Consider the following 17,881-nt stretch of genomic DNA (forward strand, 5'->3'; position numbering starts at 1 on the left):
CATGAAACCACGCATTAGTATATATAGGGTCCTACCTCCAACAGAGCAGAGACACAAAAATTGGAATTATCTGCTATTGCCCTTGTATTATGGAATGCCTAGCCCCCTGTCAAATGTGAAGCAGCAACCATCAGTTGCTTCGGATGTCCTGTAAAGGCTAACCTTTTGCACAGGCTTTTTCTGACCCCTGCTTTATTTATTTGAACCCCCCCCCCTAAATTCCTGTTTTATTTGCTTTTATTTGTCTTTACGTGCTTTAACACTGGTGCTTTATTGGTTTCTGGTTGTATTTTTGTTGTAATGGTACGGTTTGCTTTGATATTGTACATTGCTTAGAGAGTTTAAAAATATTATGTGGCTTACTGACGCTTTTAAACAAACACATAAATAACTTATTGAAGAGCTCTCAGGCCAAATCTCCAAGCTGCTTTTTCACTTTCGTGCAATTTCATTCCCCCTTCTTTTCCCACCCACCCCCTCCCCACCGGTACTGTATTACCTTGGCTACCACCTGTAGAACAAAAGCTGAACCAATGATTATCAAGGCTATTTCCAAGAAAACACGTAGCAGGTTATTAGAATACTGTAATCCTGCTGGGTTTGTGCTTTGAGGTGCCCCTGCTTCATCAGTGACCGCTATTCCCTACCATGCAAATAAAAGCAGAACCCGCTTCGTCAGGCTGTGAATGCATTCGCTTCTGTAAGCAAAGTTTCCTGCACGTACACGCTGTTTATCTCTGATTTGTGTTTGTATATGGCTTGAGCAAAGAAATCATGCAAAAGCAAACACTAGAAAAACATTGTCAGCGTGCATTAGTTAAGACTTCGGCCTTGTCTCTGACAGTTTTCTAGCACACATCTGAGGCAATTTGAGGCCCTTATAATGTGCATCTAACCTGCAGGTGCTCTAGAGACACCCAGAAATCTCGTAACCACACAGTCCTTGATAGAAAGGAAATTGCAGCTGACACAGGTGCAATGTTCCTTCCTTTCCCTGCTCGCTGTAACGCACCGCACAGGCCTGGTATCACCATGTCTTATCCACTGGCAACTACTGGGTCTACAACACAACAGGAATGCCCACTGCTATGTTGATGGTACATTTTCAGCTACTGCTCTGATCTTATGGATGCAAGTGGTAGTGTTAAGCAGCCACCATTTTAATTTACTGTGATACCTACTGCACAGAATCATGCCCTTGGGGATCCATCATTTTAATTCTAGTGGGGTCTACCCTTTTAAGTTATCACCATTTCCCAGAATGATGCTATATTAAGGGCATTAGGGAAAAATTAAAAATATGGTTGGTTGGAATTTGGAGCATTGTAGGCAGGAACATATCTTACCCAGGAGGCAAAGAAGCTCTCTAGAATTCTTAATCTCCATGCCACAGATGCTCTCATGCTGTTTCCTACCCCTGCTTTAAGAATAAGGTTTTATTGAGTACAGTATTTCCAAAACTGGGCGGTATTCAGATAGGTTTTACTGAGAGCAGACCAACTGAAATGGATAAAGATGAAGTTAGCTCCATTTATTTCAGTGGGTCTACACTGAGTAATTTCCCCGCTATATGCTCAGTAATACATTTACAGCTGCATGCTGGAACAATTCACAAGAATTATCAGGTATTTTATTATCCTGTATCAAATTTGAAATGGTACCTTAAGAAATGTCCTCATCACCACAAATGTCCGGAACACCCCCCCCCCCAAGTTTTGCAGTTGTTTGTTATAATTTTGGTTACGTCTTTATGAAAATAAAGCTTTACTATTTGGCCCATTTTTTTATTTTCCCATTTTGAAATGGAGGTTTGGGGTATTTCAGATATGTACCTGCATTGATTGCAATATGAATTTGTATTTGCTGACATCACTTTGGAAATTTGTGTTCCTAGCTGGAAAGGTTCCTGACTGGCCTACATTCAGGCTTGGACCCACCCACGAAGGAACAACAGCCAAGGATGTGTTTCTTAGGAGATTATGCATCTTGATCATAAGCAGAGACATATTTCTTGGATGCTACGCTTATTGATTGAAGAATGAGCCCGCTGGACAGTGTGCACAATTCTGCCAAGATAAACATATAATCTGGGAGACTATGCATATTATCTGGAGAATATACAAAGATACACTCCTTTCCCAAGACCTGTTAGAAATTATGCAAAGTGCACAGAGTGCGCACAAAACCCTTTAAAACGTGAACATTCCACAAGCCTCTTTTGGCAAAAGGTATTCCCTCTTCACAAATGGATTGTGTTAAGTTGTGGGTGAACATATCAGACAACACAGCAATTCTTCAAACAGCTCTTATTTATTCACAGGCCAGAACAGACCTGAACTGAAGGGTTCAGCCAGCCTGCTTATATAGAGCTTCAGTGCAACGTAACTGTAACAACTTTCTGTAACTATCCAATCACTGAACGTCACTTTCGATCCCTTATTTGCATATGTGGACCTGAACTATCTACAGTATCCCCCTGCTGGCCCAGGGTGAGAACTTCAGTACATAACAGATTGCGTGCACATTCTGCTTAGGCAAGGTGAACGTATAATTGGACTAACTGTTGTGCACATAAGCCATTCATTTCACATTACACCTAATACACACAGACATATGAAAGGTACAACAAATCTGGCAAGTAAATACTAAATTTAGAGCTGTGTCTGAGTTTCCGTTGTGGTCATTTTCCCACTTGCTGTCTATATTTGAAAAGCAACATTCCCACTTGGTTTGTTGCACTGGCATCTTTGTTTTTTAAAAAAATCATTAGCAATGCCCTACCTGCAAACATGCTGGAGCTCTGCCCTGAGGCTTATTCACATCAACATCTACTAGCTGCCATCCTCCTGTAGCATCTTCATGAAACATCTGGAGGGGGGGAAACACTTGTCAGAAAGCACTTGTCAGAAGCGATTTACGTGCTCATATATACAAACAAAACTAGTGATATGTTTGGGCTTTAACTCTATTGTGCCTAGTCTTGCATTTCAACTAGCACTCCTTTGAAAGAAAGCTATTCCTATTGCAGGGAATGCAACTGAGATTCCATTGCTTTCATACTGTAATTATAGAATTTCCTTCCCAGGAAGGCATTCCTGACTGGTTAAAACCTCTCCTCCTAGCTTCTGAATTTTTGGCTTATTTGGTTTGCTGTAGTGTTTTGAGATACTGACTGATATTGTAAAGTTGACATTTTTATTTTACCCCTTTTAATTTATTTATTTTTTAAAAAGTAAGAAATTGCAATAGCAACAATGAAAGGAAAGAATTAATAAGAAATCAATAATTAAAAGTTCCCACCATTGTAGGAATAGAAACTAACATCAGGGAAACTAAGAGCAGCTGCTCAGGGTACAATTAAAAGTTTATTTGCCAAATGTCCTCCTGCTGCAACCAACAGGAAGCAATACTATTAGCAGGAGCTGTGAACAGGAAACTCTTAATTAACACTGGAAAAGAACCTTTATTGAATGAGACTTTCTTGCGAGTAAATGTTATGGAAGAATCTTCGCCAAAGTGAAGATCATTTTTAGATAACACTGCACTATGTTACGTGTTCTGCTGTGTGGAAACTCTGTTTTAATTTCACTTCCAGATAATTACAAAAAAGCAATGCCTCAAGGGATTCAGGAAGGAAAGCAACAGGATTTTGTCTGCCACCGACATCTATCTCCGGAGAGCTTTGGATCGCCAAATTGTAAACGCTGTTTTAGTGAATTAACAGGGATTGGCTTATAGAAGAGTTTGGATTTGCTATCCCGCTTTATCACTACCCGAAGGAGTCTCAAAGCGGCTAACATTCTCCTTTCCCTTCCTCCCCCACAACAAACACTCTGTGAGGTGAGTGGGGCTGAGAGACTTCAAAGAAGTGTGACTTGCCCAAGGTCACCCAGCAGCTGCATGTGGAGGAGCAGGGAATCGAACCCGGTTCACCAGATTACGAGTCTACCGCTCTTAACCACCACACCACACTGCCTCTCTCATTACAGGCAATGAACCGCACAGGCTTTGAATTCAAATGCTTCATTTGCATCCTACACCTAAGTGTTTCAATACATTGGTAAGCACACAGTAGGACAAAGCAAGAATTCACACATCTCAAAGCGAATTTTAAAAATTAGCAACGTCTACCTGTGTCGTAGCTGTCGAAGTAGTACTGCTCCTGGATCCCCACATCTGTTGGAACTGCACTCGGATTTCAGCAAATGTCTCAATGATGACAGCAATAAATACATTCTACAAAAAGAATAATAGATATATATTTTTAAAAACAGAAGTTTACAGTGAAGCGCAGAGGTGGAAGCAGTGGGTAGGTGGGGGAGTCCCACTCAAACATGCTTTATATTCTGATCAGGCGTGTGTCTGATCAGGTCTACAGTACCTTAACAAGCCAAGCAAGGAAGAAAATTAAGGTGATGAAATAGAAGTAAGAGCGCCATCGGGGGAAGCTGTCGATTGCTCGGTACATCAGGAAGACCCAGCCTTCTTGAGAAGCAGCTTCGTAAACAGTAAAGATGCTTGTACCTGTAAATGGAAAATAAAATACATATGCAGTGCAAATTAAAAGGAGCATTTTCAAATATCAGCAGTCAACACTCCTTTCCTTCATTTTCCTTTCTTGCCATTAAACAAGCCTCTACACAAAAAAAGAGAGCCAACAAGAGTTTTCTATTATTTTTATGATTAGCTTTTAACCGTTGCAATATTACAAAGCAAAACATTTGATCCCTGAAGACATATGCATGTATGTGTGGGTGTGGGTGTAGGTATATTCAAAGCGCATAAATAGCCATGACCAGAATATGCCCTTCTTCCTAAGTTAGTGGTATCTGTGTGTGTGTGTGTGTGTGTGTGTGTGTGTGTGTGTTTGAACATAATATGCAATTAATGTAAGAGCAATCATTACACTTTGTGGCACATATGCAGTTGCTTGCCACTACCCCAAAATGGCAGCACAAACTTTCTTTTACAACTGCTCGAATTTTCTAGCAAAACTAAGGCACATATAATGAATTAGATAATGTACATGCATTAATTTATTTATTTGCTTGTCTAATGGTCCAACCTTATCAGCTAAGTTGCCAGAAAAGTCCTTGTTAAGAACCAGTTACATCATTGATGGAACATCAGTTATGGATATGCTTGTGCCAATATCAATGCTGTGTCAAAACCCAATTCAGGGCATTTCACCAATGGAGAAATGTGGATTTTTTTGCAGTTTACCAAGAGAACAGCTACTAACCCACCCAGATGCAAGAGAGTTGCATGACGCAATATTGAGAGAGAAGAGACAGCGTGAAAGAGCCAAAGATAATCCTACAAAAACTACAAAGTTTATCCCATCTTCACAGAAACATCACAAATCTATATGGCTTAGATTTGTTTAGCAAAATTATACTCCACTCATACTTTAAGTCCATCATACTTTTTGGCCACATGGACACATTTGCAACTGGAGAAACTGTTTAGGACTCTGTAGAGACCAACCCAGGCCCTGCTTCCTGACCTGTGGCAGAACTGGTATAGGATCTGGGCTTCTTCTACTACAAAGGAGTCAACTTGCAAGATGCCCTTGCCTCCTACTGGTGGGAGAGGCAATCCCAAAGGGTCTCAAACACTCTCCTTACTCTATCAGATAATAGAGTTTAGTATTATGTCAGAACACTAACCTTCCTTTTCCTCAACTGCATCAATTAGATATTTAATCTAATTGCATTAATTTAATTTAATTTAATTAATTTAATTTAATTTAATTTAATTTAATGTTGCATCTTTTCCTTTACATTTCAGAATCAAAAAGAAAACAAAATTTTAGGCCCTGATGCATTTCCCCTGTGTATCATTGATCCAAAAAAAGAGGCATCTATTCAGTTTCTTTTTTAAATAAAGAGCAACATCTCTACTGGCTTATATTGCAGTGGCTAAAACATGGTCTGTGGGCTCCCCTATCTGGCCCCAAGGCAATTACTGATGACTCCCCAAGGCCTCCAACAATTTGGCAGTGGCTGATTTACACACACACACACACACACACACACACACACACACACACACACACACACGTGTATACACACACACACACACACACACACACACACACACACACACACTGTTTTCTTATGTTTCTCTTCTTTCCTCTCTCTGTCACCACCATGGAAAGCTAAGCACCTCTTTGGCAGCACTGAATGAAGCGCCTCTTGTCTCTCTGCCGCCGCCACTGAGGACAGATCAAGAGTGCTCCAGAAACTGGAAGAAACACTCTGATCTGCTATGATGTTTCCGAAGCCATTTCCAGCACTAGGAAAAGGTTGAGAGGAGTCCTTCCTCTTTTGGAAGTTCTCCCATTCTGTTGTCAATGGCTGAACCGGGGAAAGGAAAGGCGCTTTGGTGTGGTGGCAGTTGTATCGTTTTTTCTCTCTGCTTTCAGCCCAGTGGAGGTTCCCCACCAGAAACAAAATGTCTGGCATGTGTTGGGGCCAACAGCATGTACCACCAAGCACTGACCACCACTGAACAGAGACCATCTGCATGTCTCTGTACATCTGTATGTACGTGTGATCTACATACATGTGTGTGTGTATATATATGTGTGTGTGTCCGGTATGTTTTTCTTACTGGATGTGTATGTACACAGGAGTCTGAGCGAAAGCGAACCACTTTGATCACCCCAACTTTTTCTTTGGCTACATCCATCATTCCCTGCGGCCCTTGTTAATGTTGGCCAACAGGGAATTCAGCCATCAGCCCAACAAAGGTAATTTTCAAATTACATCTGGATTTTAAAACCTATAAATCATATTTCCCCCCCCCATTCTCTTCTCCCATTTTTCTTTTTAAATCACATCATTTTCGCTTACGTCCCCTTCCCCGCCCCCTGCCACAACCCCCCCATGCAATCTTAAAGTTAATCTTTCCTCTTGTGGCAACAGCCTCTTAATGTTTCTGTCGAGAGCAATTAAAATAAATGGTCCCAAATTGACATTTGTGATATGAAGTATTACTTCAGGATGGAGGATGTGATTTGGGACTGGTGGAGCGTTAAAAGCATGCCATAAAGTGGCTGAATAGTTGTGCGTCAGAATGCCAAATCAAAAACCCTCTGCAAGTATTCCGACATTCTGGAAAATATTTTCTTTAATGATGACATTTGAAAAACAGTGCCTGCCATTTTAGAACAGGAGTTATTATGTTTTCAATATCTCCTACTCAGGCCTTGCTTCTTTTCATTCTCATGATGTCCTTGCATCTACTTAAGGAAGCTGTCTGACTAAAGGGGGGAAAAATATGACAAACATCTATTGTGAAGGTGAAGCATCCTTGTAATGGTACCCATCTATTACAACCTGTCCATCAGTTCTACTTCTGTATCCTGGGGAAGGGATGGAAATCTCTCACCCCCAAACTCATCATATTGTTTGAGCATAATTAAATATGGGAGGTTTTATTTCTGGATATGTAGGCAGACTTTGAAGCTTCAGGGTTTTAATTACTCTTAATTATGGTGTCAAAGAAATCACTAGGGATTTTTACTGAGCCCTGCAATCCTCCTCCTTCTCCTCTCAGATGAAGTTCAACAGCTGTTATAGAGTTACAGAAAAACAAATGCAAAATTGGAAAGCTTGGACATTCAAACACACGAGAGAGAGAGAGTGAGCAAGGGAGAGAGAAATCGAGGCTTGGGCTTTCCCACATTTTAATTAAAGCAACATACGATGACAAACTGCATAGATTTTAAATATTGGAATGAAAGTTGTGTTCAGGTACATAACAGGTGCGAGAGGGCTCATCACTGCTACTGCTTCTATCGCCAGATCCCTTAGCACCTTCGGATATTACAAAAATATTACAGAGAAACTTGCGAAGGCCACCATTAAATCCCTCTCTCCCCAAATCAATCATAAACATATAACCATTTCTAGAGCACTTTCAGCAGGTTTGTGAACTTCTGTGCTGACCTCTTCCTGGTTCCCTTAACAGCAGAAACTATATAATAGAGAGTTCTGAAAACTTCTTGTTTCAGGTTACCTCTGTGACATGGACAACTTTGCTTGTAAATTTTTAAGTGTACTGGCTGGTGTCAAAGGAACAGTAACAACTAATAAAAAGGTTAGCAATGGTTGCCTGTAGAGCACTTTTATATTTTCTGCAGCTACTGTACATTCAAGAACACTTATATGCACACACATCTAAGAGTCTTGATTAGGCAAGACCTCCCAATGTGCGCCTGAGTGTTTTAGATGCATGTCTGTCATTCATACTTTGGCCCACAATGATAAACCATTGTTTAATATAAACTATGGTTTAATGGGCGTGATCATTCTTCTTCTCCCCAGCTATTGACTGTGCCATATAGCAGAGGAAATAAGCCTCTGGGAGGTCTGAAACAGCTGTGTAAAACTGCATCTGCTGCAAACCTGACTGCGACATAAATTAGGGATCTGCTCTCAGTGCGCCAAGTTAAACCTTCAAAGAAGCAAAACAAAACATATTGGCCAAGATATCAAAATAAGTACCTAGCAGCTAAAAGCCTGCTTGCTTTTGCTTTTCTAACTGCCCATATAAATAAACTGACCCACCCAAACTTCCCAGCCTGATAACCTCATAACTGTCCTGAGAAAACCAGGACATCCCATTTTTTGTGTGTGATCTCGCCCTGAGAAAAGCACTTTTTCTGAAGTGGCAAACTCGCTTTGTTCCCCAGACATGTGTTTTTGGGTGCCATGCTCTCATGCAAGACCACGGCCCTGAAAAAAAGCTCATTTGGGGACCATGACCTTGTGCAGGTCACCTGACTCGGCCAGGAGTCCAGCCTGGAATACACACATCCCAGTTTCGGGACTGCCCTGGACATGTTGGCAATCATTGCATACATGTTGGCAATGAGGACATGTTGGCAATGATTTCTAGATTTGATGTGGCAGCACTGATATAGCCCTCCCACCTGTAAAGGAGGTGGAGGAGGAGGAGGAGGAAGAAGAAGAAGAAGAAGAAGAAGAAGAAGAAGAAGAAGAAGAGGAGGAGTTTGGATTTGATATCCCGCTTTATCACTACCTGAAGGAGTCTCAAAGCGGCTCACATTCTCCTTTGCCTTCCTCCCCCACAACAAACACTCTGTGAGGTGAGTGGGGCTGAGAGACTTCAAAGAAGTGTGACTATCCCAAGGTCACCCAGCAGCTGCATGTGGAGGAACGAAGACACGAACCCGGTTCCCTAGATTACGAGTCTATCGCTCTTAACCACTACACATTACTGGCTCTTTTGAAAAATCTGATAAAGCCATTCTAATTAGCAATAAAGGTGGCACATTAAGAAAGACTCCATGCTGACTCCTCAATGTGTGTGGAAAAGCACTGGGAGATGGCAGCAAGCAACACAGGGGGGCATAGTCTTTTCAATGTACGGTACTTTCATTTCTCACATGGTTCATATTCTGTGGGAGAAACTATTCTAAAGCAACTGCAAATTTGTGCTCAGTCCTGAGGAAAACAAAGCTACAAAGCCATTTTAATGAAAAGGACATTCAATAACTGCCCTGGGTAAAATAGGGGGACCCGATTCCCTCAATAAAACCCACATTAGCCTCAAAGGATATGAAGAAGCAAATGATTTAACATGGTTTCCTCACATAAGAAAAATGAATATAATAAAAGCAGAAAATTTCATTTGGTTTTTGCTAGCTGCGGGGGGAAAGAGGGTCAGATTATTTTCTCTGCATCCTGACATAGATCAAGTGCACCACAGAAAAGTATAAAATGAAAACCAAATGTGCACACATGCTAGATTTCTTTAGAATACAAATATTCATACCCTTTGGATGTGTTCTTTCACACCCACTATTAAAGCAAGATTGCTATTTAACTCAGGAAGCGATATGAGTAGAAAAATAGTGGATAGATGGTTAGGGGGGAACAGGACACAATGGAATTATTCACGGTTTGTAATGTGTTATACAAAATAATTGGTTTTGAAACATGTACATCTTCAGGAGTGTTTGGTTTAATAATTCCTCACTCACATCTTGTGCTTTTACAACTTTTTTCTACTCACTAGGGTTCATCAGCGTTGATGGAAAATAGTGAACAGACATTTACCACACACCAATCCACACGACACATTTTCCACAACAAACATTTAAGCCGTGATTCTGTATTACGAAAAGGAGCTCTGAGTTTCATCCCCTCTCCTTCCCTGGCAAACAAAGATTAGAAATTTCCAGGACCAGTTTGTGCCTAAAGTTTGTTGTTTCATCTAGAAGAAGAAGAAGAGTTTGGATTTGATATCCCGCCTTTCACTCCCCTTCAAGAGTCTCAAAGCGGCTAACATTCTCCTTTCCCTTCCTCCCCCACAACAAACACTCTGTGAGGTGAGTGGGGCTGAGAGACTTCAAGGAAGTGTGACTAGCCCAAGGTCACCCAGCAGCTGCATGTGGAGGAGCGGAGACGCGAACCTGGTTCACCAGATTACGAGACTACCGCTCTTAACCACTACACGACACCTTGGTTTGTGATCACTTATAAACCAGGATCACAAACCAAGCTCTGTAATCATGGTTTGTAGGGAACTGTGGCTTGCCACAAAGAGGCAACAAAAGTTTATAATCTCGGTATACAAGGGGGAGGGGGAGAGGGAGGGCAAGGGGAGAAAGAATGAGTACTGGGCTCACATGCCTTCTCAGAGACCAAATCATGGCTTGGTGTTATGTCAAAATCCAACATTACTAAAGGCAGTATTATTATTATTATTATTAGTAGTAGTAGTAGTAGTAGTAGTATTAGCAATCAAAAACGAAAGAACAATACAAAACGGACACTTAAGAAACATACTTTTTCATCTAGCTTGAATGACGACACCAATGAACAGAATAATTCTAAATAAATGGGAAGATTCCTGTCTGAGAATACTGAACCACCACAGCTTTCCCTCCCTCTCTTCCTGCCATCCCCACTATTTTCTTTCCAGTAAATTGTTATCGCTTTGTCTTGTGCTCTTTCCTTCCTAGCGCACAGGATAACCTTGGGGATAATAACTGCTTTGAGGTTATATCCTGGGGAAGGTGACAGAGTTATATTTAATTTCCTTCCAAAGTGAGAGACTTCCTCTCTGGACAGACATTTTAGGCCTTCCCTGCGTTGCACATGACAAAATGGAGGTTGAAATTTCACAAATGTATTTTCCATCAAAGGGGGTAGAGGTGGGAACTATCTCTGAAGTAGGAAACTTAATTTCAGAAGAAGAAAAACAAACAAACCAATGACCAGGACTAAGAGTCTCAAGTATACTGGCATCGTCTTAGATTTAAGTTCCTAAAGGGGAGTAGTGGGATCTCTTATTTATAGGATTCCTTTTCGGAGGTAAAATAGAAGAGACTGGACTTATATAGCTGCCCATTTTGGCAATTATTTGGGAAAGGAGAAACCCAGGAATGAATGTGGCGTAATTAATTAGGAATGATGAAAAGAGAAAGCCAGTCACCTAGGACGCTACCCCTGCACAAGTTGCTAGATATTTTGTTTTTTAATGTTTGATGTTTTGTTGTGTTTTTATATAACGTTGTAAGCCGCCCAGGGTGGCTGGGGAAACTCAGCCAGATGGGTGGGATATATTTTTTAAAAAATAAATAAATTAAAGATTATTACAACTGAAACTGCTAGACCCAAATGCATTATTTGCTCTCCCTTAATAATCTAATTGAAAAGTAAAGGCGCCAAGCATTATCTACTAACTAGACTTGACATTGTAGACCCAGGGTGATATTTTCACTCGCAGTACACCAACTGAACATGACTAAGTTAGGTCCTTTAATTCCAATAAAGGTAAAGGTAAAAGGACCCCTGAGAATTAGGTCCAGTCATGGCCGACTCTGGGGTTGCGGCGCTCATCTCGCTTTATTGGCCGAGGGAGCCAGTGTACAGCTTCCGGGTCATGTGGCCAGCATGACTAAGCGACTTCTGGCGAAGCAGAGCAGCGCAGCGCACAGAAACGCCGTTTACCTTCCTGCTGGAGCGGTACCTATTTATCTACTTGCACTTTGATGTGCTTTCCAACTGCTAGGTTGGCAGGAGCAGGGACCGAGCAACGGGAGCTCACCCCGTCGTGGGGATTCGAACCGCCGACCTTCTGATCGGCAAGTCCTAGGCTCTGTGGTTTAACCCACAACGCCACCCGCATCCCTTTAATTCCAATAGGTCTACTCACCACTCCTACTTTTGGGAATGCTAATCTGCCATACAGCTGTGAAACAGGACTTAAAGTGGAGGAGAAATAGCTAATGAACCTATCCCCTCCTACCATTTCCCCCTCTGCAAGCCATCCCTGAAGCTGGATTTCGTCTGGCTAAGAGCGAGTCCAGACAGGAAAACAGAAGTAGATTTAGGGGAATGTGACTGGTTCTGCTGCACTGGGTGAGGGGCTTCAGGGACACCACAGGGGACGCTGCAACTATGAGGCAGAATGAAAGGCAAGGGGGAGGCCACCAAATTTTGGTGTTGCACAGGACACCAAAGTATTACCTCGCCCCCCATTCCATCACACTTCATTAGTTTGAAACCCCAAGGTCCCGCCACTGAAGAGAAACATGCAGTAACATGCAGTCATGCAGTTACAGCAGCAAACGCATCAGAGGACCAGAAGCCTCCAGCATCCCATTTTTGCCTGTCAAATTATCCCTCACCTCCCTGCTTTATAACTCTGCAACCAGACCTGTGTTTTTCAAGGCACCTCTAGTTGGTACTTAAGTTCCAGCTGGTTCTTTCTGTATTTCTCTTACACTAATTTCATAGTGCTGGGTTGCAGTAATGAGGCTAGATACAAATCCCACGCTATTTGAAAGCTGAGAAAATGTTTAATGCTTGGGTTCCGCTCCTCTTGAAACAGATAATAGCACCAGCTGAGGGAATATCTGCAAACTCCACTTACTGCCTGATTGTCTAGCAAATATCACCAAACGCTTACAAAAATGGAATTGTACGGCGGTGAATAGACCCAATTGTTATTAAAATACATGCAGCACATTCTGACGTGCAATGTGGTTGACAGCCTCAATCTTATTCATCATTAGATCAAGGAGTCACAGCCCAACAGTAGAGCACGTGACTTGCATGCAAGAGGCTATGGGTTCGGTCCTTGGCATTTCCCCTTAAAAAAAAATACTAGCTAGCAGGTATGGCAAAGAACGCCCTCCCCCCGCCCTAAGGCCTAGAGAGCCTCAGCCTATCAGAGCAGGTGGTTCTGTTGAGAACCACCCCCACTCCACCACACCTCATTAGTAGCCTGTGTAAATGTAAACGTTTTAGATCAATATGTTCTATACCTAAAGGTAAAGGTAAAGGGACCCCTGACCATTAGGTCAAGTCGTGACCGAATCTGGGATTGCGGCGCTCATCTCGCTTTACTGGCCAAGGGAGCCAGCGTACAGCTTCCGGGTCATGGGGCCAGCATGACTAAGCCACTTCTGGCGAACCAGAGCAGCGCACGGAAACGCCGTTTACCTTCCCGCCGGAGCGGTACCTATTTATCTACTTGCACTTTGACGTGCTTTCGAACTGCTAGGTTGGCAGGAGCAGGGACCGAGCAATGGGAGCTCAACCCGTCGCGGAGATTCAAACCGCTGACCTTCTGATTGGCAAGTCCTAGGCTCTGTGGTTTAACCCACAGCGCCACCCGTGTCCTATACCTAGGCCCCTTCTAAAGAAATACTTGAAAGTTGCATCAACATGTGCCTGGGCCCAGGTGTTGCACATGCCAGCATGCCCTGCCTCCCTGGATAGCTCAGTTGCTGTCAGGGACTGTGCTGATGAGGGCTGCACTGAGGAAGAATTGGGGAGCCACCCCCTTCTCCCGATCCTGAATCTTCCCAGGAGCAGGAGGACAGTATAGATTTGGAACAGTGGTTTGCAGAGGGACATAGTTCAGAAGGCAGTAGCTGGGAAATACTGGATGGGGCAGCTAGCAGAAGAAACTCTAGAAGAGAGTTAACAGATTAACAGTCTCTGGATAGTATCCACCCCACTTCCCCAAAGTCACGGAGAGCTCAGAAGTGTCAGAACAGAAAGCACAGAGGCTACAATCTCAGATTACAAGACATAGGAGTGATAATAGGGACGGAAGGGGGAGTGACCTTAATTGGGAGCACCACCATTCTGGTTAGATACTTTCTTTTGTTCTTTGCTGTGTTTATTAAAGAAACTAACTGGTAAGAATTCCCTTTCGTTTGATCTGCTCATTTATGGCCACGGGGGCAGAAGCTGATTCCCCGAAGCCTGACAGTTGCTTAGAACATGGTCTAATAATGCCAAGGTTGCAAGTTTGATCCCTGTATGGAACAACTGCATTGCAGAGAGGTGGACTAGAGGATTCTCAGGGTTGCTTCAAACTCTACAATTTTATAATTCTATGGGTACAGCAGTACATGTGAAGGCTTCCATGAAATCTGGGATGACAAAGCTGCAGGCATGGACACCAGGGAGTGGGGCAAGCTGCCATGTGCAACGTCGAGGGCAGGGCGAGTCAGCCTGGTGTTACTCCCAAGTCACACGACAATACAATGTCTGGCCCATTCTAAAAAAGGGCTATTGAATTTTGAAATACTGGAGTGAATTGATATATGGGCAGCAGCATTTATTCAAATCCAATACAAATTAACTGGTGTTGCTTTTTTTCTGCGGAATCTGCAAAGCTTATGATGGATGCATTTATATTCAGAGCTATTTTTCTAGAAGAAAAGGTTCCAGAACTCAGCACGACCACCATACTTATTCTGATATAATGGCAACGGCGCCCACCTGAGAGGGGCCAGAACTGAGTTCCAGAGAGTTTCAGTTAAAGAAAAGCCCTGTTTATTTTTTGCTGTACACCATCCTGATATTTTGTATGAGGGGCAGGCTCTCTCTCTCTCTCTCTCTCTCTCTCTCTCTCTCTAATATTAAGTATATTCTGCTGAGCTGAATGTTATCTTTAATTGCAACAGAAAATTATAACATAATAAGATATATTCCACAAGGTTTAATCTTAGGCCAGCACAGGACAGCTCAAACACTGTTGTCAAAGGACATATGGCTCTCTGGAGAAATAAAATAAAATAAAATGCTGCTCTCCTCAAAACATAGCTTTTAAAACTTCTTGAGTGCCACTAGGTGGCGATCACGTTCTTTATGCACAAAACAGAATCCATGCCAGTGTTTTAAGATAAATAGAATGGGGTTAATCATTATTCTTTTGGTGTTTGGGACTGATGCCCGATCTCTCCTTATGAACTACAAAATTATTTAGAAAAGTTTTCCTATTTAAAAAAAAAATCCCTCAATGTGGGTTTTGTTTTTTTTTTGAAATATTGAATTGCCCACAGCATGCTGAACCATATTCTACCATGGGCGTGGTGGGTGGTAAAGAGGCATTGTGTGAAATCTCTTACAATCACTAAACATTTTTGCATAACAAATAATAAACAGCATTGCCTTGAGAACAACCACCACGTTCTACTACTATATATGGTAAAAAGGTCTTCTTTTAGAGATAGGCTGGCAATACACACAGCCACCATAGTTCTGATAAGACATTTATGTTGCTTGGGTGCTAGCAAGAGAAGATACGAAAATTGTTCAGGATGAGCGAAGTTTCTGCCAGGCCTAATACTGAGAGTAATCATCACTGCCTAAGGAAACAGGGCTGAGGGATGCTTGCAGAAGCCATTTCTGCTATTGGCAGGACTCTTGCTGGTTCCCAATGCATCCCTAATGCGTACTGTTGCTTTGTGGGGTTTGGGGCCAAAAAGTAGTATATAAATAAACTGTCTCATAGTATGCAGTGATTCCCTGCACTGTCTGGATGAGGGAAGAGAAAAAAATAGAGGTTTCTTCTCTAGATCACTTTTCAGAAGAGCACATTTCGTTATCACCACTGGGCACATTTTGTTTTCTTAAGCTTTCCATAACTTTTTTATTCCTACAAATTTCTTCAGTTCTCCATAGCTTTTCCATTCTTATAAAGCCATATGTTACTTTACAAAATGAGACCCCACAGCTAAAACAGCTCCCCCACCTTCTCATAACATCAGGATGTTTTTCTCCCAGATGCCCTGTGGATGTCATGCCAGACCACAGTAGGGGATTAGCAGTGGTCCAAGATTTTGATGGGTGTGGACAGGGGCACAGCCCTCTTCACTCAAGGCCCATATGTCTGGACAGCTGCTTTATCTTATATAGATCTGCCTAAGTGTTAAGATGCGCAGAGAAGGCCCTGCTGGCAGTTCTTCCACCACAAGAACCTTGCAGGGTGGGAGTGCAAGAGAGGGCTTTCTTGTGGTGGCCCCCAAATCGTGGAATGCTCTCCAAGTCAAAGTACATCTGGCCCCTTGCTTTACAACAGCAGGTTTCAACACATGCTTTTTGCTCAAGACTTTTGATTCTTCTAAAACAAATTTATTTATTTCATTTTTCAAATTAAAATTTTACAGAGCTATATCAAACATAAATCATAAAAACAAGATTCCACAGAATCTCCTGGACTTCCAGTCTCCCCTTTGTGGGTCACAAAAAGACTTTTGGGAGTAGAGGATGAGATCTGAAGTTCCCTTGCCGTACTGCTCTTGCTGGCAGTGGTTGTTATTTATAATTGGTTTTGATTGTTGGCTTTACGATGCTAAACTCAACAGTGTTTTATTCGTTGTCCCAAGCTGTGTGTAATGTACCCTGGCTGGGAGACCTTGGTGAAAGGCAGGTTATACAGGCTATAATATGTATATTATTTATTTTCTATAATAGTAGCTCCAAAGTGGACAATTTGTGTTGGAGAATCAGCACAAACGGAAACAGTGGAATTCTCCCACGTACTGTGGCAGCAGTTGAAATTAGCCTCCCCACCAACTACTTTTGAAAAATGAATGAATAGATAGATAGAGCAGGAGATGACTTCACCCTACACAAAACTTTCCTCCTTTGAACATCCTAGTGCAGGGGTCACCAACATTTTTGGACTAGTGGGCACAGGGATGGTGCTGGGTACCACTCACAAAATGGCTGCCGCGTAAGAGGCATGCCATAACACAAAATGGCTGCTATGAAGGAGTATGGCATAGCACAACATTAGAGAAACAACCACCCTTATGTCCCGTTGGCCCCTATTATCTCTCTCTCTCTCTTGCATACACATGCACAGTTATGCTATTAACTGACTAATAACAATAGGAAACATTCCTCAGTACCAGAAAAATATATACACAACTGTCATTTCACAGAAATCTCTTATAAGGCATCTCCATATTTTGCTCCATAGCTTTCTTTCTAGGAGGACTAGAGACTTGCTTTTTTAAATAAAAGGAATGAAAGCTTGGAGACTGAGCCATCTACCTAGGGACACCACTGGAAGCCTCCATCGGCAGGTTGGAGGACCTCTGTGCTATGGTCTCCTATTTCACCTCCGAAACTTTCCAACATACTAACACCCCTTTTCTGAACTGTGGGGCAAGCATAACTGGGGCCATGCTTAGGCAATGTCTGTGACCTGAAACAGTTTTCGTTCCGTTACCAAGAATTACTTGCAAATGTTTTCCATGCTTCAACCTCTGTGTCCGCTTATATTTTACAGCAGCACCATCTCCAGGGCTTTTTTATTCGCAGCGATATTTTTGGCCAATGATCCCAAAGTAAAAAAGGACTGGAAAGTATCATGGCAGTTGATGGGGGGAGGTTCTTGTGTGGGTAAATAGTCAATACTCTCTCCCCCCCACCTTCCCTGGTGCTAATATCCCCTCATGCATCCACTGGCAGTTTAGAAAAGAAAAGGATTCAGTGAACTGAAGAATTGTTCACACCTTTCAAGCTGCACCATCTGGATCGTTCGCACAGAATAGCAAGGAATGCAAAATATGAGGGCATTTCCCCTCTAA

The 17,881-nt window shown here is 42.3% G+C and overlaps 1 protein-coding gene across 7 annotated transcripts in view; it reads right to left on the reverse strand.

Moving 5' to 3' along the window:
- Positions 1 to 17,881, reverse strand: part of NALCN (sodium leak channel, non-selective) — a 185,602-nt gene that overhangs the window by 103,996 nt on the left and 63,725 nt on the right. For 6 of the 7 annotated variants that reach the window (XM_081198228.1, XM_081198229.1, XM_081198227.1 and 3 more), the window contains 3 exons: positions 4,382 to 4,524; positions 4,132 to 4,236; positions 2,782 to 2,868 (listed from right to left, as the gene is read on the reverse strand). In XM_081198228.1, the coding sequence (XP_081054354.1) occupies positions 2,782 to 2,868; positions 4,132 to 4,236; positions 4,382 to 4,524 (335 nt within the window). Of the gene's footprint in view, positions 1 to 2,781; positions 2,869 to 4,131; positions 4,237 to 4,381; positions 4,525 to 12,288; positions 12,326 to 17,881 lie in introns of those variants that run through there. The other variant, XM_081198231.1, reaches the window with a different exon arrangement.

The sequence above is a fragment of the Podarcis bocagei genome, assembly GCF_964188305.1.
Source record: "Podarcis bocagei genome assembly, chromosome: 6".
Taxonomy (NCBI): domain Eukaryota; kingdom Metazoa; phylum Chordata; class Lepidosauria; order Squamata; family Lacertidae; genus Podarcis; species Podarcis bocagei.